Source organism: Melitaea cinxia, chromosome 8 (assembly GCF_905220565.1).
Source record: "Melitaea cinxia chromosome 8, ilMelCinx1.1, whole genome shotgun sequence".
Taxonomy (NCBI): Eukaryota; Metazoa; Arthropoda; class Insecta; order Lepidoptera; family Nymphalidae; genus Melitaea; species Melitaea cinxia.
This window is the reverse complement of record NC_059401.1, coordinates 1,059,984-1,086,466: the sequence shown is the minus strand read 5'-3', so window position 1 is coordinate 1,086,466 and position 26,483 is coordinate 1,059,984. Positions and strand designations below refer to the sequence as shown.

The 26,483-nt window shown below is 32.7% G+C and overlaps 2 protein-coding genes across 2 annotated transcripts; one reads left to right on the top strand and one right to left on the bottom strand.

Moving 5' to 3' along the window:
- Nucleotides 1-1,988: 1,988 nt before the first annotated feature.
- Nucleotides 1,989-11,381, bottom strand: LOC123655762 (stress-induced-phosphoprotein 1). Its single transcript, XM_045591516.1, has 7 exons — nt 11,373-11,381; nt 10,850-11,299; nt 6,679-7,135; nt 5,489-5,689; nt 4,007-4,203; nt 3,310-3,435; nt 1,989-2,822 (listed from the first exon to the last, which is right to left on the bottom strand). Exons 1-7 carry the CDS (start codon nt 11,379-11,381, stop codon nt 2,643-2,645), a joined length of 1,620 nt encoding a protein of 539 aa, XP_045447472.1. The 3' UTR covers nt 1,989-2,642.
- A 447-nt stretch (nt 11,382-11,828) lies between these two features.
- Nucleotides 11,829-23,527, top strand: LOC123655940 (protein mothers against dpp). The gene is made up of 3 exons (XM_045591678.1): nt 11,829-12,123; nt 18,492-18,653; nt 20,456-23,527. Exons 1-3 carry the CDS (start codon nt 12,016-12,018, stop codon nt 21,452-21,454), a joined length of 1,269 nt encoding a protein of 422 aa, XP_045447634.1. The 5' UTR covers nt 11,829-12,015; the 3' UTR covers nt 21,455-23,527.
- The last annotated feature ends 2,956 nt before the right edge of the window (nt 23,528-26,483 follow it).

Genomic DNA, 26,483 nt, shown 5'->3' with positions numbered 1-26,483 from the left:
TAAACATCGAATCCTAAAACAATTATAAAAAATAGATTCACCGAGTTACTACTTAGCGTATAAAAGCCTTCGCAGACGACACTATCAGCCTAGAAAATACATTTGTTACTTCATGACTGTCTTGAATTGAATTTTTTTGTCAAGTTTCAAGACTGCTCGAAAGCTCTATGCCTCCTTAACTGAATCGTCTTCAATAGAATTTTTAGAAAAGTATCAAAACTGTTCAACAGATTTACAAGTATGCTCTAACACTCAGGATTTTATTTACTGTAACTTTATTGCACTCAAAAAAGATACATTTTAGAACAATTACATATATGTATAGGTGACCGTATCGCTTATTGCGATCTCTTCGAGGCCACTTTTATTGTTAGTAGTTTAGGAACTACATAGGGGTTGTTTAGTTAAATCGGCCGATAGAAAGTCTATTCTGCTAAGGCATTTAGGTGAAGCATACTTTGGAATGGTTTACAATAGCCTACGAGAAAATTCTTAATTCGTTACATAAATCACAACGGGAAGCGGTGAATTTTAATTGTTTATAAACGTTAATTTCTGTCTTAAATTCATAACTTTTTTTTTTTTTTTTTTTTTTTATGTCACTAGGTCGGCAAACAAGCATACGGCTCACCTGATGGTAAGCGAATACCGTAGCTTATAGACGCCTGCAACACCAGAGGCATCACAAGCGCGTTGCCGACCCAATCCCCAACCCCCCCAGGAGCTCTGGTCACCTTACTCACCAACAGGAACACAATACTGCTTGAAAACAGTATTATTTTGCTGTGATCTTCTGTAAGGTCGAGGTACTACCCCAGTCGGGCTGCTCCATATTTGAGCAGAAAATTCCTGCTGTGCCCTACCTCAGTAACTTTGAGACTTTCTGTTGTATGTCAATCATAGTAATGAATAAATTTTTCCGCTTTATTTCAATACAAGTTATTAAATGCTTCACAGAGTAAAATCAACAAAGATTTTTCCCAAGTACACCACAAACAAGGGATATGATCCAAAAAAGTTAATATTGACACAAGTTAGTATCAATTCCTTACAGAATACTTGTCAAATCATTTTTAATAGATAATGCACATGACATATTTCATAGAACTTGAATGTGTATCGGAACATTGCAGTAACCTCCTAAAAACTTTTCTCCCTAAATATCTTCAAAGCACAACATCATCAGTTATTTGTTATTATCATTTAAAACAAACCTCATAATTCTATTTAAGTAGGCGTAAATTATTAACTTATATTTAAATTTTCTCGCGAATTATCAAAATACATATTGAAAATTGATTTTTATAAAAAATTGGGATTGATTTTATTGATATTGTTTCTTTTTAATTTAATAAATACAAGTTTTTTATTGGTTTTTAGGCAGCTTAAGGTAATATTGTGACATTACTGGACTTAATGCTTTATATATTAATTAATGTTTGAAATAAAATTACAATATTATTTTGAAAATTCCGATATTTCGGCGACATAGCTGTATCAATGAAGGAAGTTCCATAAAATCAAGCATAAAATGACAAACTCAAATTAGTCATACTATATTACAAGTAGACAATACTAAGCTAGTTCTTTTCTTATTGTTAACACTTTATCACACTTTGCTCAGTCCAGCACATTATTGATGTTAGAAAAATGAAAAATCCAATAATTATAATAGAGCCAAGATGACAAGAGCTTTAGTACATTTAATTTCTACACACATTGATATTTAAACTATTATTGCCTTATATCGTAATTATATTCAATTCCATATTAAGCACAAACTTTTTAAAAGTAAGATATAAATGTATAATGTATGTATCGGTCACCAACCCGCCTGCCCAGCGTGGTGACTATGGGCAAAACACATGAGTTCACGTTATTTTTGACGTAAACTTGTGGAGGCCTATGTCCAGCAGTGGACTGTATGGGCTGTAATGATGATAAATGTATCTTTACGATTCAAAGGAGGTTGACTTATAAAAACAAGGTTTACGTTTAAACAAATTAAAATTTTAATTAAAAAAATTAAATATAGCAACATCACAAAATCAATCCCAATTCCGCTACTAGATGTATCCTATCTAGAACGCCATTTGGTTATTATAATCGCATGCCAATGGTGAATCAGTGATAAACAAATTTGACATCTTTGTGACAAATAATTCTTATGTACTTATTAGAACTAAGATGTTTAAGATGTTTGAACTAACATTGGTCGATCAGGAGTCTCTCAATGAACTTATAATGGTATTGTACTAGTAAAATTGGTTATTCCTAGTAGTTTTAATGTTTTGCTAAAATGCTATTTCGTAAGCTACTACTAAATTACAAACATTTTAGTTGAAGGCATCGGTCGTCATATTGACGCGATTATTACTTAATTCTGACTTGTTAGATATATTGAAATGCCATCTGTGAACAATTATAATATTATGAACTTTACCATTGCAAAATTCATGGAATTAAACACACAATATTGTAAATTCACTTAAATTTTTTTACACTAAATATCAAAACGGTAAATCACTAATTCAACATTGACCCACAATTGTAATAACAGTATCTACGGTGATTCCCGGTCTAAGCCAATCTAGAAAGATCCAAGGTTAGATTAGTCTGCTTTAGAGATCCTGTATCTAGAGTTAGTGTATAGCTATGAGACCGGATTCGAGAAGTTTCTGTATCTTAGCGGCAATGTCAGGGTTACGGAGATGGTCCTGCAGAGCCTGAGGGTCTTGTTGCATTTGTTCTAGGATACAACGCATGGCTGGGTCACGGAGGATACTCTGGACTTCTGGATCTGCCATGGCGCGTTTGCGGACCTGTTGTGATGTAATCGTGTTAGGAATCTCTTAAATGTTTTTCATTTATTTTTTAAACAATAAGAACGGCAAACAAACGTAAGGTCCACTTGAGGTGAGCGTTTACTGTACAACACCTGTAACATCAAAAGCATGTTTGCAGACCCTACCCGCAATTTCTCACCGTCACTTCTGGTCACCTTAAAACAGCCCCATAACACCATAAAAATGGCAGAGTATTAATGATACAAATTAGATCACACGACTGAAGTAAAACTTCTGATCAATAGGCCTGCACTGTGTCTGAAATATAACGCAACGTAACTGGCTATGAGAGAAAGAAAATGTGTGCTCGCACCTCTCTCTCTCCCTTGCTACGTTCGCCTCACCCAATCACACTTTTCGTAACGATCTCGTCACGCATTCAACAGCTAACTCCGCAAATCGAGCGTGCATAAAGAAGTTTTACTTCAAACAGCCTAAATAACAGTATGTGATTCTGGCTTACCTCTTCAGGGTTCGAGTTAAGCTGTGTAGAACAAGCTCTGTATCCCTCCAAAGCCTCAGCGTTGCTGGGATCCAGCTCCAAAGCTTTTTGATATGCGTTTAGAGCTTTTGCGGGCTGTTGCATACCCTAGAAAGTAAATGTAAGGTTAAAGCTATACTTTAATATGATAAACGCAAAAGTTGTAGCAATTCTTACAAAGTTGTTAAGGCCAAACTGTTGAGTATTAAATTTGGGATCTCATCCATATAATTTAGAATAATACATACATTTATAAATATCGTGCAAGAAAATTAAAATGTTTTTAATAATTGCTAGCAAACGAAAAAAAAACCTGATTTAATTCACACCGATAGGTAATAAAACGTGGGTAGTTGACAAAATAATCAATTAAAGACACATTATTATTAGTTATAACTTAAAATGTACTCTTGAGATGTTAATTAATTTAAAATAAGACCACAATTACTTCTTGTACCAGGTTTTGATTAAAAATAAGAATTATTACAATTGGAAAACCAAGTAAGAAGTTATGAGGTACACATAATAAACCACCAAAAGAACCACTTTTTTTTAAGTCTGTTAAAAAAGAACAAAACCTTAGTCCTAATATTTTGTGTCACACCGTTAAAGATTTGATTCAATTTCAATACAAACATCTTAACAAAAATATTATTTAAGTAAAAGCGTCTGTACTTACTTGAAGAATTTTTCCCTTTCTAATCCAGCCCTTAATGAACTTAGGATCTAGTTTACAGCATTGCTCGCAGTCTTTAAGACCTAAATCGAAGGCCGCTAGCTTAGTATAACAAGCGGCGCGGTTTGAATACAGCTTGGGATCGTCTGGGTTACGTTTTATTGCTTCGGAGTAGTGTTTCATTGCTGTACTGTAGTCGCCTGGAAATATTTGTATAATAATATAGAAAAGGTTATTAGTTAGAAATAGGGTTAGATGTATAACTTTGAGCTCGTATTCAGAATAAACACTTGTGTAATATTCAAAAGCCATATTTAATAATTTAGATTGAATTCAAATAAGAGACTTATTAATATTTTATTCGAATTATATTTATATCGAATTAAAAGGACGAGTTTCTAATAGACAATTCATACCAAGCACATTATTTATTAATCATTAATTTTACACTTAAAAACACCAATGGAAAATTGTTGAAACGAATAAAATTTACAAGTTACATCAGTTGTAACATATGATTTTGCTGCTTATAATTCTCTTCCAAGCACCTTTGGATAGAAAATTAGTAATCGATGGCACTAGTTGGCACACGTACAAATTATCAATAACTTATGAAGTACAAGTAGTAATAAATCATGTTATTAACCATTCCTTAATAAAGTTACAGAAGTAGAAACACAATGAGTGATTATTTTTAACACTTTATTACTAGCTATATAACTAGCTGACCCCGCAAATGTTGTTTTTGTCATATTATTAATAATATGAAAATTATGAAAATTGAGGGTTGTATTTTAATGCCAAACCATAATAAAATAAAAATAAAAAAAATATTTTGAATGTTGGCCACCCAACTTAGGGGTTTAAAAATAGTTTAAGACCCATTTATTATCAGACCTACTAAATGTGCACAAAAAGTTTTATAAGACTCGGTCAAGCCGGACCTAATAAATGTGCAGAAAGTTTCATAAGAATCGGTCAAGCCGTTTCAGAGGTGTTTGGGCCCTGTCACAGTTGACATGAGAATTATATCTCTAATATATAAAATTCTTGTGTCATGGTGTTAAACATTGAACTCCTCCGAAAGGGCTCGACCGATTTTAATAAAATTTTGTGAGCATATCGGGTAGGTCTGAGAATCGGCCAACATCTATTTTTCATACCCCTAAGTTGTAGGGGGAAGGGGGGGGGGGGATTAAGCGGGTTAATAACATATATGGCAAAGAAACGTTTGCGGGGTCAGCAAGTCTATATATATAAATATGACCATTTGTCTGTATGTCCTTTATAGAATCGTAAACTATACATTTGATCATGTCATGAACTTCAGCAGTGTTGTGCATGAGCCCATAAGGGCTTCTCCGTTGGTACAACCAAAAAATAAAAATGAAAAAAAAAAGCGTAGCAACGCGCGAAGGCTACAGCTAGTGTTTGTATGTAGCATTAATAATTAAAGATTATATAAAAAAAAATTGACTAACTTACCCTTCTTAAAGAATTCATTTCCGAGTTCCTTCTCTTGCTCAGCTTTCACGGGGTCTACGTAGGCTTTCTTCTCTTCCTCGATGATCTTCTTCTCTACTTCGCTGAGAAGAGTCTTGATTTCGGGCGTTCGGTGTTCAGACATCGATTTCTCGTAGTATGTCTTTGCTAGTTTCCATTGTTCCATCTTTTTGTAAGCGTTACCTGTTCAATAATAATTTTTTTTTTAAAAATCGATTGGATAGTTAAGAATTTTCACTTTAAATGATTTGTTGAGTATAAACAAATAACAATACCAGATAAATAGAGTAACTGTATACTATATAATATTATATCATTATTATAAAGCAAAATACAAGTGCTTTCAAAGTAGACTTTAATGAGGTTCATTTTGTTAAGAGGTGTAAATATATTGAAAAGAGATGACACGTAATATATAAGTACATAATATCTAATGTTTTCAATTAATTTTGTCAGTAAAACTTTAACTGACAAAAACTACACACCATTCATCATCATTTCAGCCTATCACAGTGCACTGCTGGACATAGACCTCCACATGTTCGCGCCAAAAATGGCGTGAACTCATGTGTTTTGCCCATAGTCACCACGCTGGGCAGGCGGGTTGGTGACCGCAGGGCTGGCTTTGTCATTTTGTATTTCAAAGCCAGCAGTTGGATGGTTATTTTAGGAGGAGGGGGTGGCTATATTGTCTACTAGTGTAACCACACAGCAAAAAAATACTCCATATGTGACAATTTTCTTGTGTAATATCATGACACAAGCTAGTTATATTATAATTTATGAGTTAACACGTAAAACGCCAGCTTGATTTTTTTAATTTTTCTGTTTGGCCATGGGGTAAACCATGTAGCCGACACACAGTTTTTCCATTGGTGCCGCGGGGGACGTCACATGAATGCGAGCCAGATTCAACCTAAAAAATATGACTTATACTATTACGACTATATTTCATGTAGTGTAAGAAAAAATAAGTAAGATCTTTAAGTATGGGTATGGTGATGCAATAATAACTTAACATAAATTTTGTAAATAAGGACTTTTAAACTGGCTCTATGGACTAAACAAGTGAGGCCCAACTGGTGTCCCCCGAGGCATTCAATGTGTTAACTCATAACTAACCCAATGCAATGAGTATTACAGGAAAGAATATTAATACCGTTAGCACTTACCAATTCTAGTAAAAGCCTTCGCGATAAGCTTGAAATCGGCCCTATTCTCTCTACCAATCTCAATCGCTTTCTCGCACTCCTTTATACACATCTCATAATCTTTCTGTTCGAAGTACACCGCTGCCATATTCGTATAGAAAGTAATATCCGTTGGATCACTTTCTATCGCCTTATTATAGTGCACTAGAGCATTCTCAAAGTCCTTTTTCTTGTAGTATTCGTTACCTAAATCTTTCTCTTGTAAAGCTTTTTTGCGATTTTCGGGTAAATCGTCGTATTTCGGCTTAGGTGGTACCTCTTTTTTTGATGGTTGAGCCGGTTTAGGCTCCGGTGGTGGAGAGTCGTCGACGTCCATTGGTGTACCAATATCTAGACTAAGCATGACTGATATTGTCTGCATGAAACGAGGGTCCGACAAGTAAGAGTCTAAGTTTGAGACATCGTTTGGATTTATACTCTGAAAGAGATTTTTTTTAGGTTAACTTATTAATATTAAATTTATTTATTAAATAGGCGTGCCATAAAACTTTATAATAAATTAGTCCTATAGTAACTTTAGTATATATAATAATAAAATAAAAAAACGCTTCTTTTGTTTCAACATGCTAATCTCACGATCTGCTGTTTCTAGAAACAGAGAAATTAGCATCAAAGCAAGTGATTTAATGCAGTTAATTTAACTATTCATACGATATACAACTTCTATATATACATTTACGGCTCACCGCGTCATATAGCTGGATAAGAAGGTTAGGAGTTTCCAGGATACTTTGGACAATTGTTTTTACATATGTAGGCTAAGGAAAGTCATAAAACCCAACTGATTATTTTGTTATTTTTTTATACTATAAATCTGTAAGGTTAAGATTGTTAAAATATCCTCTGTAAGGTACTTCCGCAATCTAGCATCAAATAGAATCAAATAGATCATCATCAGGTAGAATCAAATTTTGAAAAAGATATTTCCTGCGTCCCTATTTCAATGAAATTATAATACGAGTATAAACATCGTAACTCGAAACGCCAGGCCAAGTAAATCGTCTACTTGATTCAATTCCATAACAATTCCATTGTAAAATTATAACAGTTACATATTTTCGTTTTCTCACTCGTTATTCTTAAACCTCATTTCGTTGTGAGTTTTTTTTTTTGTAAATTAATGATTAACAAAAAACAATGACACTATCTGGTTGTTATAATTTTTCTGCTTTAGAAGTATTTTATCTGATACCATGACTTAGTCTGGGTTGTTAATTAAATTAATATGTATTTTTTGCGGGGGAAAAATATCAGAAAGATTGGAAACAAATCACTAAATCGGCGCTAGCGGTCGCGGGTTCGATTCCCGCTCACGACAGACATTTGTATCGACCATATAGATGTTAGTCGTGGTCTGGGTGTTGTGTTTGTGTATTGTGTGTTTCCGGTCCTCCAACACAAGAGAAAATCCTACTGGGCGATCCGTTGAGTGTGAAGCGTTTATTATTATTATTATTATTAAAAATCACATAGTGCAAATAAAAATAGTTCGAAACTTTATTTAGCTCCAAAGTAGATGAAATAAAGCTTAAGACTGTTAAGGGTGAGATTTATTTGAAAACCGTTTAGTAGCTACATTTTAATACTTATTGATGACCGAATATCTACTACATAAAACTTAGAAGATTTAACTGTTTCCTATCTCTTGCTTTAAGGGAAGTTCAGAGCAGTCTTCCGTCATTTTATTTCCGGCTACGGTATTTATGACGAACGCAGTTTTAAATTGAGAAATATAGAAAATGCAATATCGAAAGTAAGAAAGACAAAACATTTATTCCAGATACGCCACACATCACCAAAAATAAAACAGTGCAGGGTTATTTAAATCTGGACTAAGTATGGTATAAAAACTTAATAAAAGGGCTTGTGCCCTTTGTATAGTGATGTATGTCCAAGACAAAGAATCAAACACTAACACCAATAATTATATAATACTAGCTATATATTATGGGTAGGAAAAATAGATGTTGGCCGATTCTCAGACCTAACCGATATGCACACAAAATTTCATAAAAATATATGTAACAAATATGTTCATAAATACAAATATATGTCCTGAGTAGGAATTGATACCGCGTAGACTGCTATTAAGATCAATTCTCGCACTATTACTTACTACAAAATGGTCAACCTGAAGAATTTAGTACTGTTAGTAGTTACTTTCGAATAGAACCAGTACGAGAGAACGGAAACCACAAAACAATATCGTTAAAAATCCATATCACTAACTATACTAGAAACATCCCATGTGATATGATTACAATTGGGGTTGCCATAAGGTTGATACATAATATTATAATGTCTATTCTTTCTATTTACTCTTTCTGTTCAGTTATATCTAATTTAATAAATAATATATTCTACAGATGATATGGTAACACTTTCGACTCTTCTTCTTCTTCAGGGTTAATGGCTTTCAATAGAGTCAAATGAGCACAGATGATTTCGCCAATGTCATGTAGAATGCACTTTCGACTCTATTCAACTTACTGCAATTGTTATTTTCAAAATCGCGATATTTCGGTGTCATTGCAGGCGTCACGCAACGGCGCCGATAAGTAAGGAGTTTCAAAATAAAAATCGCGGTAAGTCCCCTCAGAATTTTAAAATCGATATGTTAACAACCCTAATTACAATTTTTAATTATACATCATAAAATTATCATACATTTTAATATGAGCCCATTCTTAACAATGACCGTCATTCGCAGACAAGGTATAATTATTCAAACGCCATAGTCTTTATCTGGTTAAGTATAGAAAGTTTTTTTTCCTAAATATTATTTTTTATCTTTTACTTGAAACAAGCCGTTACCCACGAGTCCGAGCTTATAAGCTGGAAACTTGCCTAGTACTTTTGATATCTTGTTTTTGTCTTAATATTTTTTTATTTTATGTTGTACTATTTCGTTTTTTAAATACAAGAAATTCTTAATTTTATTTCAAATAGCTTATTCCTGCATATTATTACCAATTACTTGATATACCGGTCGATCTACCCGTTTCTACATGGCAAAGACATATGCCTAACATGGTCATATACAGAATTTTTTACGGGGTCCCAGAAGAAAATAAATGTCTAAAAAATTCAACAAGTACATACTAGAAAATTGAACTAAGTACATAAAAAAATTACCTCGTCTATCTAAATTCTATTATTTATATTTTTATTAATTCTAAAAATTCTGTCATTAGTTTGAAGTTGGGGGGATGCTTCATTCCCCCCCCCCTCCTGGTGTACGGCCATTATGCCTAGTAGTGGGACATTGTAGGCTAAATAGGTTAATTTGATATGTCGTGTACGCAAGCTTGCTGAATCACAAACATTTTGGACAACATCATGATTATTTTAATAATCGTGTTCTAATAATAGTCGAAGTCAAGGTCAAAACTGCACAGCCACACGTATTATTTGTACTATATTTATTTACTTGGGAACTAAATTTAACCAAAACCAATGACTGGAATAAAATTTTCATTAATTGTATGCACAGTTCTCAGACACCTTTCCACTTCATCTTTATATGTGTGATTATAGATGTAAAAATGCTGTTGTTGATTGTAAACTTTATAATATGACAATCTTTCTTGTTTCTATTAGATACAGCATGTGTTTTATAGCCTAAAATTTTCCTTACCACAAAGATTTCTAGCATAATGACAATTCTTAAAGATTATAATATTAGCATGTTTAAACAAAGAAAGTTTGGTTAATCTAGAATAGAAATAGTTTTAAAGTTGTGTGTGGAAATGCCACAATAATTTTAACTGCAATCATACATTATTACTGAGCTTAGCTGACCTAGCAAACTTCATATTGCCTTATTTATTTATTTTTCTGAAATATAATATTTACATATATCAAAATAAAATATAGCCTATCTTTCAAGTTGGATCAAACTGCACATGGTGTGTAAATTTGATTAAAATCAGTTAAGTAGTTTAGGAGTCCATCGCGGACAAACAACGCGTAATCTATATATATTAACAAAGATAAAGCTTTTCTTCACAACAGTTTATATTTTTAGTCATTTTGTACAATTTTATGTATATTTGCTATAGAAGTATTACTTAGTTCATTCAATTTGTCAATGTCATTGTTATTGGGTATCTTTCACTAAAATTTAACTTACCTTAACCATTTTCACATATTCTGGGTCCTTCAGCCATTCTCTGGTTTGAGGGTCTGCTTTCAGCTTTTCGAACAGCGCATCTGTCCTTATTTTAGCTTCCTTGGCCTGTTTTTTGACGTCCGCCAGCCCTTCGGCCAGCTGTGCATTGCTTGGGTCCAATTGCAGGCCCTTTTCGTACGCCTCGATTGATTCATCGAATCTCCAAAGATACGCTAACGCGCTACCTTTTCTAGAGTAACCTTTACTCCATGAAGGGTTCAATGACACAGTTTTGTTCGCATCTTCTAACGCCAAGGCATATTTTTTCGCCTTCGCGTAAGCCGCAGAACGGTTACTGTATAAAACGTGGTTGTTTGGATCTAATTCGATTGCACTGGTGTAAAATTTGATCGCTTCATCGAATTTCTCGGCAGCTAGAGCTGCGTTACCCTTTTCTTTTAACTGATTTACCTGAAAACAGCAATTTTTTTTTATTGTTTGCCCCACGAACCGTCCAAAACAGCTGAAGTCGGCATAACCTTACCTGATCCATAATTACAACAATTACTTTTTTTGTATATAAAATTGAGATCACACCGTAGTGAACCCTTTACTACCACTATAACTTAGTTATACTTCGCGCTAACAATCGTTCAAGACTTCAAGTATTTCAACAAGACTAAAGTTCTAGAGCTCAGTATGAATTATGAACGAACGGACACTGACACTTCAAATTCGAGAATTTTCTAGGTAAAAGCGATAATAATTTCTTATTAAATAAATAAACAATGGCAACATTATTACAGAATATTATAAATTTTATAATATTTATAAAATATTAATTTAAGATTATTTTTTTTATATTCATTATATAGTTTTGTGAATTTTGTTAGATAATATTGTATATAATTTTAAATTCAATACTACACACTTACATGACTTACATACAAACTTAATAAAGACAATAACGTCCGCTTTCAAATAATTTTAATCTGTTTCCTGTTAGTGTCACGCTAATCGCTATTTTGTAGTATTCGTGATTACAATTGGCGAACGTTGTGGGAAATACCAAGTGAAATAGTGGTGATCGATGGCAAAGTGAACATTTCCGTAGTTAAAACGTGAACGGGGTCGCGCGCTCCTGTAAATCCTGGTGATTCATCGCGGCTTTATATACTTTTGTCACCATGGACACCGACGATGGTGAATCTTCAAGCAGTGGACCTATGTCCAGCTTGAACAGCTTATTTTCGTTCACAAGTCCCGCTGTAAAGAAATTACTGGGTTGGAAACAGGTAAGGCAGCCAAGAATATCTAAGAATCGTTAAAAATCAATGCGGAATTACCATTATCTGAACTCAGTTTTAGCGTCCTGTTTTTAGCATATATACAACGTTAATATAGCGAAACAGCGTTTACAAACTAGACCACTAGACTAACTAGATCGGCATAAATAAAATAATTACTATTTATTATTTTATAAAATATTGAATAACAAGGTTGCTTCTAAAGAATTAATAATTTAAAATATCTTGGTATTCTTGAAAACGGATATAACATTGCTAATCAAAATATTTAATATGCATAAATAGCGTAAAATTAAAGCAGCTATTTGGAAACTTACAATTCTATCAACATTTTTAAGAATATTTCTTGCGGCATAATTTTTTAAACGTGTCATTCTTTGAGAAATGCATCACTTAAACTTTCAATAATAAGGGAGCAAAAAAAGGAACAGGTAAAATTTAACTGTGAATAGGCAGAAGTAACTGGTAAACATAATAAAAAAAGGTTCTTAATCTGAACTTTAACTACATTGACTGATTTTTTTATAATTCGTAAACATAGTTACTAATTATGGTAAATTATTATAATTAAAAATTGCAGCATAATTTCTTTGATTATTCAATACGTAAATGAAAATGAACATCTTTAGAATGTGTAATAGTTTTGTAATAAAAAAATTACAACTGAAAAAATAACTAAATAAATATTTAAAGAATTTAAGTGATAATGGATAAAAAAAAAAATATGACAAAGCATGTTATACTATTTTAAAATACCTTAAAGATTAAAATTAAGAAATTACAGCAATATGTAAACTTTATGCTTGAGTGATGTTACGTTGATGAGAGCGGATACTATACAATTAAGAATAGATAAAAAACTTAAAAATTTTACCATATTATTTGTACTCTGTGTACCTATGATTTTGTTTTACGTTTATGTATATATGAGTTGTATATAGGGTTGCCAGATTCAAGCATGTCATTTCCAGGACAATTTGAGGATAACGAATTTGGTTGGTTGAAAAATATATGAAAATTGATAATATTTTTTGTAAATCGCTAGAAAACTAGTAGTATTTGAAATCCGGGACAATCAACTATAATTCCTGGACATGGGACAAGACACGTAGTTCCGGGATAATCCCGGAATTCCCGGCCATCTGGCAACCCTAGTTGTATATGTTATTTGATTCAATATTATTACTGATTAACAGGCCCATTATTGCAAGCTTCTCTTCTGGAGTTGGTAGTTCTACTCTAAAGTGTTAAGAATGCTGTATTTAATATTGAAATTTACTCTGTATGGCAATTTGTTAGTACAATATAGTTATTATATTATTATTATTTAAATAAGTTATACGTTATTTGAGATCATGAATGTACCCTTTATAGAGAGAATTAAAAATTGGTAATGCTTGTATGGCTTGTTAACATGTATGAGTAATAAATGATTTAGTCATTGAAATGAGATATGAATAAGGTATATAACTTGACACTGCAAAGTATGTACCTAAACAACACAAGTGTTTTAGAGGAAAATCAATTATGGATAAATAATAATCACTTCTCATTAGATTCTGAGAAATTTTGAACAGGTTCTACAAAAACCCAATAAAAAATATGTGTTTCTATTCCAACATACAAATGAAAATTACTCCATACGAATGATTTACATTTAAAAATTAAAATTCTCTATGAAATGTATCAAAATATAATTAAAATGATAAAAAAACTAAAAATAAAACAAAAATTTCCATATCTGTATTAGGTCAGCATAAGTTAATTCACACCATTTTTTTTTCCTAACAGAGGGATATATTTATTAATTTAAATATTAGACATACAGAAAATTATCCAGAAAGCAAAGCTTAAGATTAAGTACCGAGTGTTTATGAGTGGTGTTATCACAAAAATTTTTTCCGTGCTTATTTACAATCAGTCTAGACTACGAGCAAATCTGTTCTGTAATGTTGTCATGCGGAGCTGCTACCCATTGAAAGAATATACTATATATCTGCTGCCCAGAGCTACTTTTGGGACTAAATAGTGATCTCTTCCAGACTATTCACTAAAAAGAGGATTGCAAGTTAATATGGTTTTAGTTGGCTAACAATATTTATTTATATATAACCGTGTGTGACGGGACCTTGGGGAGAACTATGTCTAGCAGTGGACTGCGATAGTCTGAAGTGAAAAATCTAGTTTTAGTCTATACTAAAAAATGCAAAAAATGACTTCACACATTTATTTATTTTAATAATTTATTATTTACTGATTATTTAATCAATCAATTTAATTAGTAAATAAGAGTTTTTAGTATAGTAACATACCCTTATATTAATAAAATATCATATACATAACAGAAAATGCACAATTTACTTTAATTATTGTGTAAATGTAATTGTGAATGGTATATCTATTAATTACATTGTCCTGAAGCATATATAATTATGCAAGGAAATAATAAACACCACATAATTATATATAATGAATGTTATTTGTAATAAATATCTCCAAAAGCAAGTTATTTAAAATGAATTATTTTAAACTACAATTTATTTAATATTTTACAAAGAACATGAAATAAAATTACAATATTCAAACTTTAAAAAGTCCAAAGGCAGTCTTATAACTGATATTGACTGACAACCCCGATATATAAATGAAATTTAGACATGACACAACTAGGGATAGTGCAAATAAATATCTTTAAAATCCCAGCTTGTTCATTTACTCTGACTATCACATTTTACTTCGACTGTTATTATTAAGGAGAGTCGAAGCTTAATCCACAATGCTATTTCACTGCAGTGGCATAGCGAAGGGGGAGACAAGGCCCGGGGCATGATTCCCCCAATCATGCCCCGGGCGCTACTCACAAAAGGACGCCAAATGGTGCGATGCGCAAAACAATAAACTGCTAGACATAAATCGTTTTCGAATGGGGTGGGTGCTAAAAACGTATTGTGCCCCGGGCGCAAGTTAAGCTCGCTACGTCGTTGCTCCACTGTGGGTTACCAGTAATATTCCATATGCTGAGTAATGAACGCTATCAGGTGTCTATAATCTATGATAACAACTGGCATCAACAGCTCAATATCTTGAGGCATGGTAAGAAAACCCAAACATGGTATATGTTTGGGTTTTCTTACCACAGGTATATTAAAATCATTAAAACATGTAAATTTTAAAAATTACTCTTAAGGATCAGATCTCTATAATAATCTATAATTTCAAAGAAAAAGGTTCTAATATAGTTAGTAATGTTATTTAAGCATCCTTCCTGTGTTCTTGGAAAAAGTAAATTTCTCAAGGAAAATAACAAGTTTTTATATAACATTTATATCTTATGTTGTTGTTTTTTTCAAGAACAAATATTGTAATATTTTTGTTATTTTTCGTATTTTTCTATGACTCATTGCAACTTACAATTGAGTTCTCAGTAATCTGACTCATCCGTTTATTATTTGGTGATGAATGTGTTATTTACGGTTATAAAGGATTTATTTATAAATTTCATTTTTACTCGGTACTATTTTTGTTTAACATATTTTATTTATTCAATTTACATCTCTCATGTTCCGTAAGTAGGTTCTTATTACCTCCAAATGGGGCTTGTAGGTGACTAATTAGCACTCTAGGGTAATAATGTAGCTAGAAAAGCCCTAGGGCGGTAAGTAATTTAAAAAATCACTTCTTTCTTTCAAAAAGTTCGCGTACATCTAACCATCATACTGGCAATAGACATAATGCATTCAGCCCAATGACCAAAGAGGTCTCTTTGCTATTCAGCCTTATCTTCGTGTGCGTATAATAGTCATCAATTTTAAATATCGAAAGGCGAAGCTCAATTTCGATATTAAAAAAAAAATTAAAAAGTTCTTTACTTTATTCTTTTTAATGAAATTTTTTTCTCATTTCACTCTAAATTTCAACAAATAAAATGTTTTATTCTTGTAATTCCGGTTTTTTCTACTTACCTCACAACCGAGATGTAAAGCAGAATAGTTAGCTCGGGTGTAAGCATCAATTGCACCCTCGGGCTGCAATTGATGCCTTACAGCCCATGGCTACTATCTACTATTAATTATAAACTTTAAAGGATGTAATAAATGTAGTTGCAGTACAACATGTTCATGGGTGATTAGATTTTTTATGGATGCTACAAAATTTTTTTGTTCCTGTTAAGATGTTTTTATTTTAACATTCCATTGTAATTTTTACACCTATTCTTCTTTAGAAGCATTGCAGTTTAATCTCTGCTTCATTATTAATAAACAGATGGTTTATTGGGGATTTTGTCCTTATTGTGTTCAGTCCTTATATCCAGCATTAGAATTTAGAAGAGATTACTAAACTATATATCTTAGATAAAACAAAATAGAGTAGCTCAGTTTTGTATTTGCAAATATCAGATATAGTTTGTTTGACTGACTTGTTTGACTTTTTTTTTCTATATAACGCGTACGTTATAAGTTCAGTCCTCTCCAGGATTGTGAGGATTATTCCTGCCACACTCATCTAGATAAATAAAACTAAATCGCCAAATGAGTTGCTAAACGCTAAGTTCAAGAAGGGTTAGTCCAATTCTAGCCGAAATTTACTTAAAAAGTTTTCTAATACTTTGTTTCTTAATCAATATCATAAAAAAAAACATCTGATTTTTTAATAAAGATTCTTAGTAAAATGAAAAATTGGCAAATTTCGGAAAATGTAATGATCCAGCTCAGATTTAATGTTTTCTTTTCCTATGCAACTAGGTCAGCAAACAAGCGTATCTATCTCATCTGATGGTAAGCGATTACCGTAGCCTATAGATGCCTGCAACATTACAAGCATCTCAAGCGCGTTGCCGTCCATACTGACCCCTCCTCTCCAGAAGCACTGATCACCTTACTCACCATAGGAACATAGCACTGCTTGAAATAAGTATTATTTTAGCTGTAATCTTCTGTACGGTCGAGGTACTTCCCAAGTCGGGCTGCTCCAGATTTTGAGCAGAATATATCGTGCTGGTGCTGTGTGGCTACGGCACTAAAGAATTTAGCCACCCCCTCTCTTCCCGTGGGTGTCGTAAGAGGCGACTAAGGGATAACAAGGTTCCACAACCACCTTGGAACTTAAGAAGCCGACCGGTGGGAGGATAACCATCCAACTGCTGGCTTTGAAATACACAGGCCGAAGATGGGCAGCAGCGTCTTCGGTGCGACAAAGCCAGTACTGCGGTCACCAACCCGCCTGCCCAGCGTGGTGACTAGGGGCAAAACACATGAGTTCACGTTATTTTTGGCGTAAACTAGTGGAGGCCTATGTCCAGCAGTGGACTGTGATAGGCTGAAATGATGATAAAATGATGATATCGTGCTGTGCCTTACAACAGTTAAAATGTTTACTATTACTTATAAAGCTGTCTACACCTAAATATTACAATTATTTTAAATACATATTTCGTATTTAATTATGTTCAACAGCTGATCATAGTAAAGTTATGATATACATCCAATGTATATAATAATTGTAATGTAAGATTGTTTTCAAATAACGGTTTACTTGTTTAGTTTACAATTCTACTATATTCTATACAATTGTAGTATAAGAGTGAGAGTTCAGTTCTACTGGAGTCTAACTATATATATTTACTAGCTACGACCGCGACTTCGTCCGCATGGAACTTAAAATAAGTTGTTGTTCACAGATTTACAAAATAAATAATTTTCTAAAATATAAGTAGCCTAAGTTACTCCCTATTACATCAGCTATCTGCCAGTGAAACTTCCGTCTAAATCGGTCCAGCCGCTTTAGAGATTAGCCAGAACAAACAGACAGACAGATAGAACGACCGACAGACGACAGACAAAAATTGTGAAAAATGTTATTTTAGTATATATACCTTGTGTACATCCTTGTGAATTACGTAAAAAGAGGTTATTTTAATATTACAAATAGACACTCCAATTTTATTTATTTATATAGATTAAATTGTCTAAAACATACCATAAACATAAAACGCACAATGTTTTCTTTCTAGTATTTTGTTATACAATTATATGGTAAGCGATTACCGTAGCCTATAGCCTTCTGCAATTCCAGAAGCATCGCAAATGCTTTTCCGATCCTACCCTCGGATCTTTAGGGCTCTCTTCAACCTTATTCACCACAGGAACACAACACTAATGACCAGTATTATTTGGCTGTGATCGTTTCTAAGGTCAGTACTTCCCCAGTCGGAATGCTCCACATTTTGAGCAGGCTATTTCTTGCTGTGCGTGTTTACCGTACAGTGAAAGACGAGTGAAAAGACAATTTTATGTTAGAACATTTGCGTGTAATTTGTCCAAATATTTACGTAAAACTTCAAATTACAACTTATCCAGGGTGATGAAGAAGAGAAATGGGCAGAGAAAGCTGTGGACAGCCTGGTGAAGAAACTGAAGAAACGGAAGGGAGCCATCGAGGAGTTGGAGCGTGCGCTGTCCTGCCCCGGAACACCTTCGAAATGCGTCACTATACCTCGATCGCTGGATGGACGGTTGCAGGTATTGTAACTTTTAAAATAAAAATTATGCCGAAACTAATGTTTTAATTTAACAAATAATTATTTATAGATTCATAATTGGTTAGGTTTCATTAGTATGAAGATCTGAGTTAAGGACGGGTCCTAAGGGGTCAAGGTTTTAAGGGTTTATGGATGGCAACTTTTATATAACTGGTGTTAAACAAGGATGCAGTTCATGTGATGGTAAACAGATACTGTAGCCAACATACGTTTCCAATACTACCTATGCACCTGCTCCAAATTATGAGCAAGATATTTCGAAAAATAAAAGTTCTACAAAGATAAGGAAGGGTTGAAAAGGTTGCAGACTATATACATTTTATACCAGAAAATGTAAAGTTTTTAAGGAGTAATTAATCACTTCAGGAAAACTCATCTAGTGAATCGGTCGAATTTGTATGAGCTATACACATGACACTTAATTTTGTGAAGGAATAACTTGAATGTCTCAAAGATTAACAAAAATCTCTGAATGTTTCTTAATTTAGCTTATCCGCACTGATCGATCACCTTTATGCCTCCCTCCACATTAGCAAAATAATCTGCGCGAAAATTTCATTTGATTTATGAAACTTTAGAAACAAACACAAAAATTTACATCACACTGAAAATAGTTTTTTTATATAAATTATATGTTACAACAATAAATACCATGGCAACATTGGTAGCTAAAGTGTTTGAAATATTTTTCTCAAACAAAGCCGTAATAATAAAAGCAGTTAATAATACACTTAGATATAGGTCTATGAGAGTACTATATAATTAAGTACTTTGAGTAAGAAATTGAGAAATTAGACATACACTTATAATATTCTATTTTCAATAATTGAAATGGCAATAATCTAGATCAGACTAAATGACACTGGAATGACTGTTATTAAAATTATTTTGTAATAACTTTATTTATTTCTTTCTTTATTTATGCATAAAAAACTTAAAACTAACATTACAGTGAACCCAATGCGTTAGTTAAGTTGATCACAAATTCTACCTCTATCTACAGATTTTTGTATACAAATAACATTAAATTTAACAAATAATTTAAACAATTCAATAAAATCAATAAAAAAATAATAATAATTTTAACTAATTAAATAATCACACAAAAAAAATCATAAAATTCCAAAAAACAAACATTCAATAATAATAACACAAATTAGTTTTTTTTTTTTTTTTTATGTCACTAGGTCGGCAAACAAGCGTACGGCTCACCTGATGGTAAGCGATTACCGTAGCTTATAGACGCCTGCAACACCAGAAGCATCGCAAGCGCGTTGCCGACCTAATCCCCAATCCCCCCAGGAGCTCTGGTCACCTTACTCACCAACAGGAACACAATACTGCTTGAAAACAGTATTATTTAGCTGTGATCTTCTGTAAGGTCGAGGTACTACCCCAGTCGGGCTGCTCCATATTTTGAGCAGGAAATTCCTGCTGTGCCCTTCCTCAGTTACATTTATATTAATGAAATTAAAATCAATTTTAACCTGTAACATTAACATGTACCTTCAACTGTTTTCAAATCTATTAAAATATAAGTTAAACTATAAATAAATAAAAAAACCTTCTAGGCTTAAATGACTTAATATTTTAAATTGCTGGTATGTTTAAAATTTGTAATTTTCCTGTTGTGTTACCGTAAAATAATAATTACCAAAATATCTTTGTCTATGAAAAAGTATTTTGTCTACTTTTATTTGTATTTGTAATTTTTTTTATAGAAATTTATATTTAAAAAATTTTTTTTGCACAAAATTACATTTTTTAATTTAAATATTTCAGGTCTCACATCGCAAAGGCCTGCCACACGTGATCTATTGCCGCGTATGGCGATGGCCCGACTTGCAGAGCCATCACGAATTAAAACCCCTCGAAATCTGCCAATTCCCATTCAGCGCCAAGCAAAAGGAGGTATGCATCAACCCCTACCACTATAAACGCGTCGAAAGTCCAGTACTACCCCCTGTTCTCGTGCCCCGGCATTCAGAATTCGCCCCGGGGCACTCCTTACTACCCTTCCAGAGGACGACGGAACCGGCCATGCCCCACAACGTATCGTACTCCGGATCTGGATTCCCACCATCGGCGACTTCAGAACTTCCCGACACTCCACCTCCAGCGTATTCACCTCCATCAGATGATACAGAACCCCCCGGGGAAGTAGCCCCGGTTTCGTACCAAGAACCCCTATATTGGGCGTCGGTAGCGTATTACGAGCTGAACTGTCGAGTCGGTGAGGTTTTCCATTGCAACTCCCACTCAGTAGTAGTTGACGGTTTCACCGACCCGTCAAACAATAGCGACAGATTTTGTCTCGGTCAACTTAGTAACGTGAATCGGAACTCCACTATAGAGAACACGAGGCGTCATATAGGTAAAGGGGTTCATTTGTACTACGTGGGGGGCGAGGTGTACGCAGAGTGTTTGTCGGATGCTGCGATCTTTGTTCAGAGTCGCAATTGTAATCACCATCACGGTTTCCACCCCTCGACCGTTTGCAAGATACCGCCTGGGTGTTCTTTGAAGATATTCAATAATCGGGAGTTTGCTCAGCTCCTGTCACAGAGCGTGAATCATGGTTTCGAGGCGGTTTACGAGTTGACTAAGATGTGTACTATCAGGATGTCGTTCGTAAAGGGCTGGGGGGCGGAGTACCACAGACAGGATGTGACGTCAACGCCCTGCTGGATCGAGATCCACCTCCATGGACCCCTCCAGTGGCTAGACAAAGTTTTGACACAAATGGGCTCCCCCCACAACGCGATATCGTCTGTGTCCTAGCCGTGCCGCGGTCGATCACCCCCCACCGTATTTTTTTCGTATTCTTCTATTTCGGTTCTAATCGCTAATCTCACAAAATTAAGTGCATTTTTCGTATAAGCTAAGAAATAGTTAGTTTCTGATTTTTCGTATATTTTTCTTTTATTTGAATGAATTACTATGTGGGATAATTTTTCTTAAATGATGTATGAATTTCGATGTGATCGGTAATGTATGCGTAACGTATGACTACGTTATTTCTGTCAGAAAATTGTCGATAGATTGATCCGAAATGTACGATACGCTAAAGAATCTGTCATTATGTCTTAGTAACCTCTTAAGGCTTGAAAATAAGTGTATTGATATACAAAACTTAAATTTTGATCACGAGAAAGTGTTAGACGGATATATTTGCGCTATCGACACTCTTCGACAACTTACATGTACTAATAATTAATACAAAACTATTATCCCACTCACCGATCGATTAGTCTGCCGACTAAATCGTTAGTCGGTAAAATTGTCGCCCGATAGTATATATACTCTTTTGAGATGGTACTTCATACAGGTAACATTCGATGCAGTTAAGTAACAATTTGTTTGCCATATATCGATTTTATATTTTAATAAATAAGTGCGTATTCAATATATACGGATATAAATATGCCCAAATATTTTATATATGTTTAAAAAAATAAATTGTAGCTCAAATTATGTGTCCAAGATGGTAAGACGTCTCTAGGCTACTTGTTTATATTTGTTATAAAGACATTTTTATGTGTAATTGCATTTTATCTTTAGTTAAAAAGCTGAAATATTTTCTACAGTCTAGTTCTTAATTAAAAAAAAAAAAAACAACTTCATTATACTCGTTCAATTTCGAACACATGTTTGTAGGCAAAGTAATCTTTTTTTTTGAGCTTTTGAGAAGCGTGGCTTCATTCAAGATAACATACGTTGCCATAATCAATCATAGGTAATATATAAAATAATAAAATGTCGTTAAATAGAATACGTGACCGTTGAATATGAGGAAATTAAATGATACAAAAAGTCAATTCGATTTTTTTTTATTGACACAAGTTATTGTTGCCATCCCACAAATTGTATAATTGTTTTCTTTATAGTATTGCCATATGAAAAAATGTAGCATGTCTTTATTGTATCACGGTTTGATTCTATATTGCTTGGTAATTTTAAAATATATAAAAATGTTATTAAAAGGAGGGTTAATATGGAAAAAAAGGATACCATTATTTGACTTTTTAGCTAAAGATAAAATGACGTTAATTAAGAATGTATGAAATGAGAATGCTGACGATGACAATTTAATATTATCGTTGTAAATAGGAATGATAAGGGATAGAATCGGTCAGATGGATATGGTACACCAAGGTATTGTAATTATATGAATAGCAACAATATATTAAATGCTTCTAGTTATCTTAAATGCAATTTTTTTCATGTATTTTGACTAACGTTTACATTAATTTTAAGTCATGTGGTTCCCAAACAAAAAATTAAGTAAGACCTTTATTTCAGTTATTGTATGTAAATAAATAAAAGAAATATTCCCTTCTTTGGGGCCACGAGAACGTTTAAAATGTGCTTTAAATGAAGTAAAATGAGTAGGTGTCTGATAAAAGTGTATTTAATTGGGTTTTTTTTAAAGAATTATTTCGTTATATTCGTGACCGAAATGTGAATTTTTTTAGTTTAGTACGTTAGTGTTTGATGTAATATTAATGGCAGTTCTAAGTGTGTGCCATCTGTAAATTCGTTGGAGAAACTTGACTTTTATTAAATGGATAATGTTTTATTTCGTATTTAGGGAAATTGATTTTTTTTTAATGTTATATTTTATATTTTGATGACGGAATTATAATGTATGATGAAGGTATGATATGTAAAAAGATTGAATCATTGAAACCAAATTGGGACATCGCGCAGACAAAATTTCTTATATTGATATTGATCTCAGAATAATACTAAGTTCTTAGTTCCTTCGTAAATCACTGGCGTGTCCCGTGCCTTATGAGAGTGCATTCAATAAAAAAAAAAAAAAAAACTTAGAATGAATGATATTACAAAATACGCCTCTGTATTTTATTTTTACGAGTAAACACTAAAAAAAAGTATTTTTAACGTCATTACAGTGGCCTAATTATGTAAAGTCGTAAATATATAGACAATAACATATATGTCATACTGTATCAAGATATATTTGCGCTGAAATCTTTAATTATATAAGTAACAGTAGACTAACTTCTGCACAGTTTACTGAAAATGGCCGTGTTGTTATGTACTTTACAGGGCCACGATATCGGCTAGAATGTCGGTGACGATACCTTTGTATGCTGCCGACAATACCAGTTATCGTTTTTTCCTTATTATTTTATGCATTTAAATATAAATATTGTCATTTTCAATTTTATAACTCATTTAAATTTAGAACAGCCGATCACACCTCGGTGTCTTGGTCACGAGTCCTTAGTTGACCATTAAATATTGGTAAAGTTCTATGAGAAGATATACAATACACATACTTTACTATGACAGATGAACAGACAATATAATAGGTCCATATAATATATAGAATAGGGAGTTACATACTAGTCTGTATAATTAGCTACAGATATGAAGTAAATATTCGTGCCTACATAATTAATTGTATTTACCCGTCCAGCTAAATGCCTCTGTAGCTCGGTTCCTTTGTAAATTTAGAGTCAGGAAATCGTTGAAACAAAACTAATTATAAATTGTTAATACAAATTGTTAATATGAAAGTTTTAACCACTTTTTACAAATTAGTAACAAAAAGTTTTGAAACGTTGACACGTGGTTCTCGAAAATATTTTATATTTAATGATAAAACGGGTGTACACGATTTATTTTTAGTGATGTCGATATTTCGGACCTTTATATGGTCCGTGGTCATTCATTCACTTAAATGATTGGCTTCCAAAAGTGCCAACGTAGGGGTGATTTCGCCAGTGTCTCGTGGAATGGGGAATAGTTTCAATCATTCACTCATTCATTCATTCATTTATTCATACCTTTGGTATAATTCCTTCAGCTTGGAGACCTGTGAAGCGATGTATCATTTTATTAAATGTCACGGACAATATCCATCTACCCTCCGTCTTGTTCGTTTTTCAATTCACCTTAAAATTCAACTTTGACACTAACCTTGATCGCACAAATCAACGTCTTTTGTGTCTTCAACATTCTTCGTGACCATACATGCCATTTTGGTACCATTATAGCCAAAGTATTTAACATGAAAACCAAAAAACTTTGATAAATGATATAAAAAATTTTTTGAAATAAATTCACCTAATGTAAATCATGGTATGTATTGTGTCTTCTGTTGTAATCTTCCATTGATATGGACTCGCTTGTCTGCCACTACCTTTACACTACTCCGGGTAATACTCGACTGCCACACTATCCACCACCGGCGTCCGTGTTATGGTACAGTAGTCGGCCGAGACTATAGACATCTATAGATATATACAAAGGGCCTGTTTCACCGGTTGTAAATAACGCTATTTGACGGATTACGGTATTCGACAGATTTTTTTTTTTTTTTCATATATTAGACTTTTTATCATTGAATTCTAATAATGAATGAGAATTTTTATTCGCAAATATCAATTTATATGCTTTTGTTAATTAATTGAGTAGAAAAATGTCCTTATAGCCTATTATTTATCCTGGTGTTAAAGTCTATTAGTAACTTATTTACTGGATAAACTGTCAACAACCGGCGAATCAGGCCCTAATACAAACAGAATACACATACCCTACTCAACACCATTATTACAAATCGTCTAATACTACACTATGTACCCGTTTTGTCCTTAAATATAACAAAACAGTTGATTTATATACATGGTGTATAAGACTTAATGTAAAATTGCACATAAATAAAGATCTAATAAAGTTTTACACTCGACTCGGTATTATTATCGTGAGTGTATATTATTAATAATTGTTAACATGACCGAACTGAGCTACTCTCTTAGTATAAATATTGAAATATGTATTGTTTACTTTACAGTCGTTGATACTTTATATAATATGATATATAGAGTGCCTTTTTAAAACAATGTAATAAAGCCTTATTTTGTCAGTGATTTTCATTTATTAATTATATGTAAAGTAAGGTATTTGATTTATTTGTTGTTAATCTTTTTTGAGTTTTGGTACTAGTACAACTGCAGTGGTAGCTGATGTAGCTGTTATGTAGAGTATACATAATCTACTTGTATTGCTATGTACCTAAAACTATGGCACTAATAACAGTATCGAAGTATCGAAAACTCAAAACGATTAGCGACAAATAATGTAATGACTTGGTTTACGATTTAATAATATTGTTACAAGTTTAAAAATATTTGTATGTACTTTTAACAGTTAAAAAGTATTGGGCCTTACTTTAAATAATAATAAAAAAATACTTCAATGTATATTTTGTACAGGGTCGTTTAAATACTAGTTTTTATTGCTTTTTAAATGTTACAATGTCCTGGCAGTTTGACCAATGTAAGTAAAAAAAAATGTTATTTGTTTTGCATAGCCTGTGCTATTAAATTTTTTGAACTGGCACCACTGAATTGACTTTTTATTTTACTGCAGACATTTGTGATATGAGGCAGAGTAATATGATAAAAAATGTATTTACATAAATATAAACTTAAATTGGTACTAAAATATTTGAAAATATTATTAATGTTGATACCAACAATATGTGCTGTATACCGTAAAATATTTAATAAAACTGTTTTGTATTTGTAAAACAAATGTGAATCTAATATTATGAGCTGTATGAATAATTTTACTGGTTAATAAAAATAATGACACAAAAGCATTCACTAAACAGTTTTAATATAAATACAAATAATTTTAGATCAATCAGTTTTAAATACATGAATAATTTAAAATATGATAAAATTAAATCAAGTAATTGTATAAAAAATAAAATTATTAATTTGTAAATTTTAACATGGCGACATTAGGTTCTTATGTCAAAATTGGATTATTTGTT

Excerpts from the sequence above, each read along its gene's own strand:
- LOC123655762 (XM_045591516.1), bottom strand. Across the intron at positions 3,436-4,006 it reads GAAAGGGAAAAATTCTTCAA|GGTATGCAACAGCCCGCAAA; the intron begins GTAAGTACAGAC and ends TTTACTTTCTAG. Across the intron at positions 2,823-3,309 it reads TTAACTCGAACCCTGAAGAG|GTCCGCAAACGCGCCATGGC; the intron begins GTAAGCCAGAAT and ends ACATCACAACAG.
- LOC123655940 (XM_045591678.1), top strand. The coding sequence starts at position 12,016 with ATGGACACCGACGATGGTGAATCTTCAAGCAGTGGACCTATGTCCAGC. Across the intron at positions 12,124-18,491 it reads AATTACTGGGTTGGAAACAG|GGTGATGAAGAAGAGAAATG; the intron begins GTAAGGCAGCCA and ends CAACTTATCCAG. Across the intron at positions 18,654-20,455 it reads CGCTGGATGGACGGTTGCAG|GTCTCACATCGCAAAGGCCT; the intron begins GTATTGTAACTT and ends TAAATATTTCAG.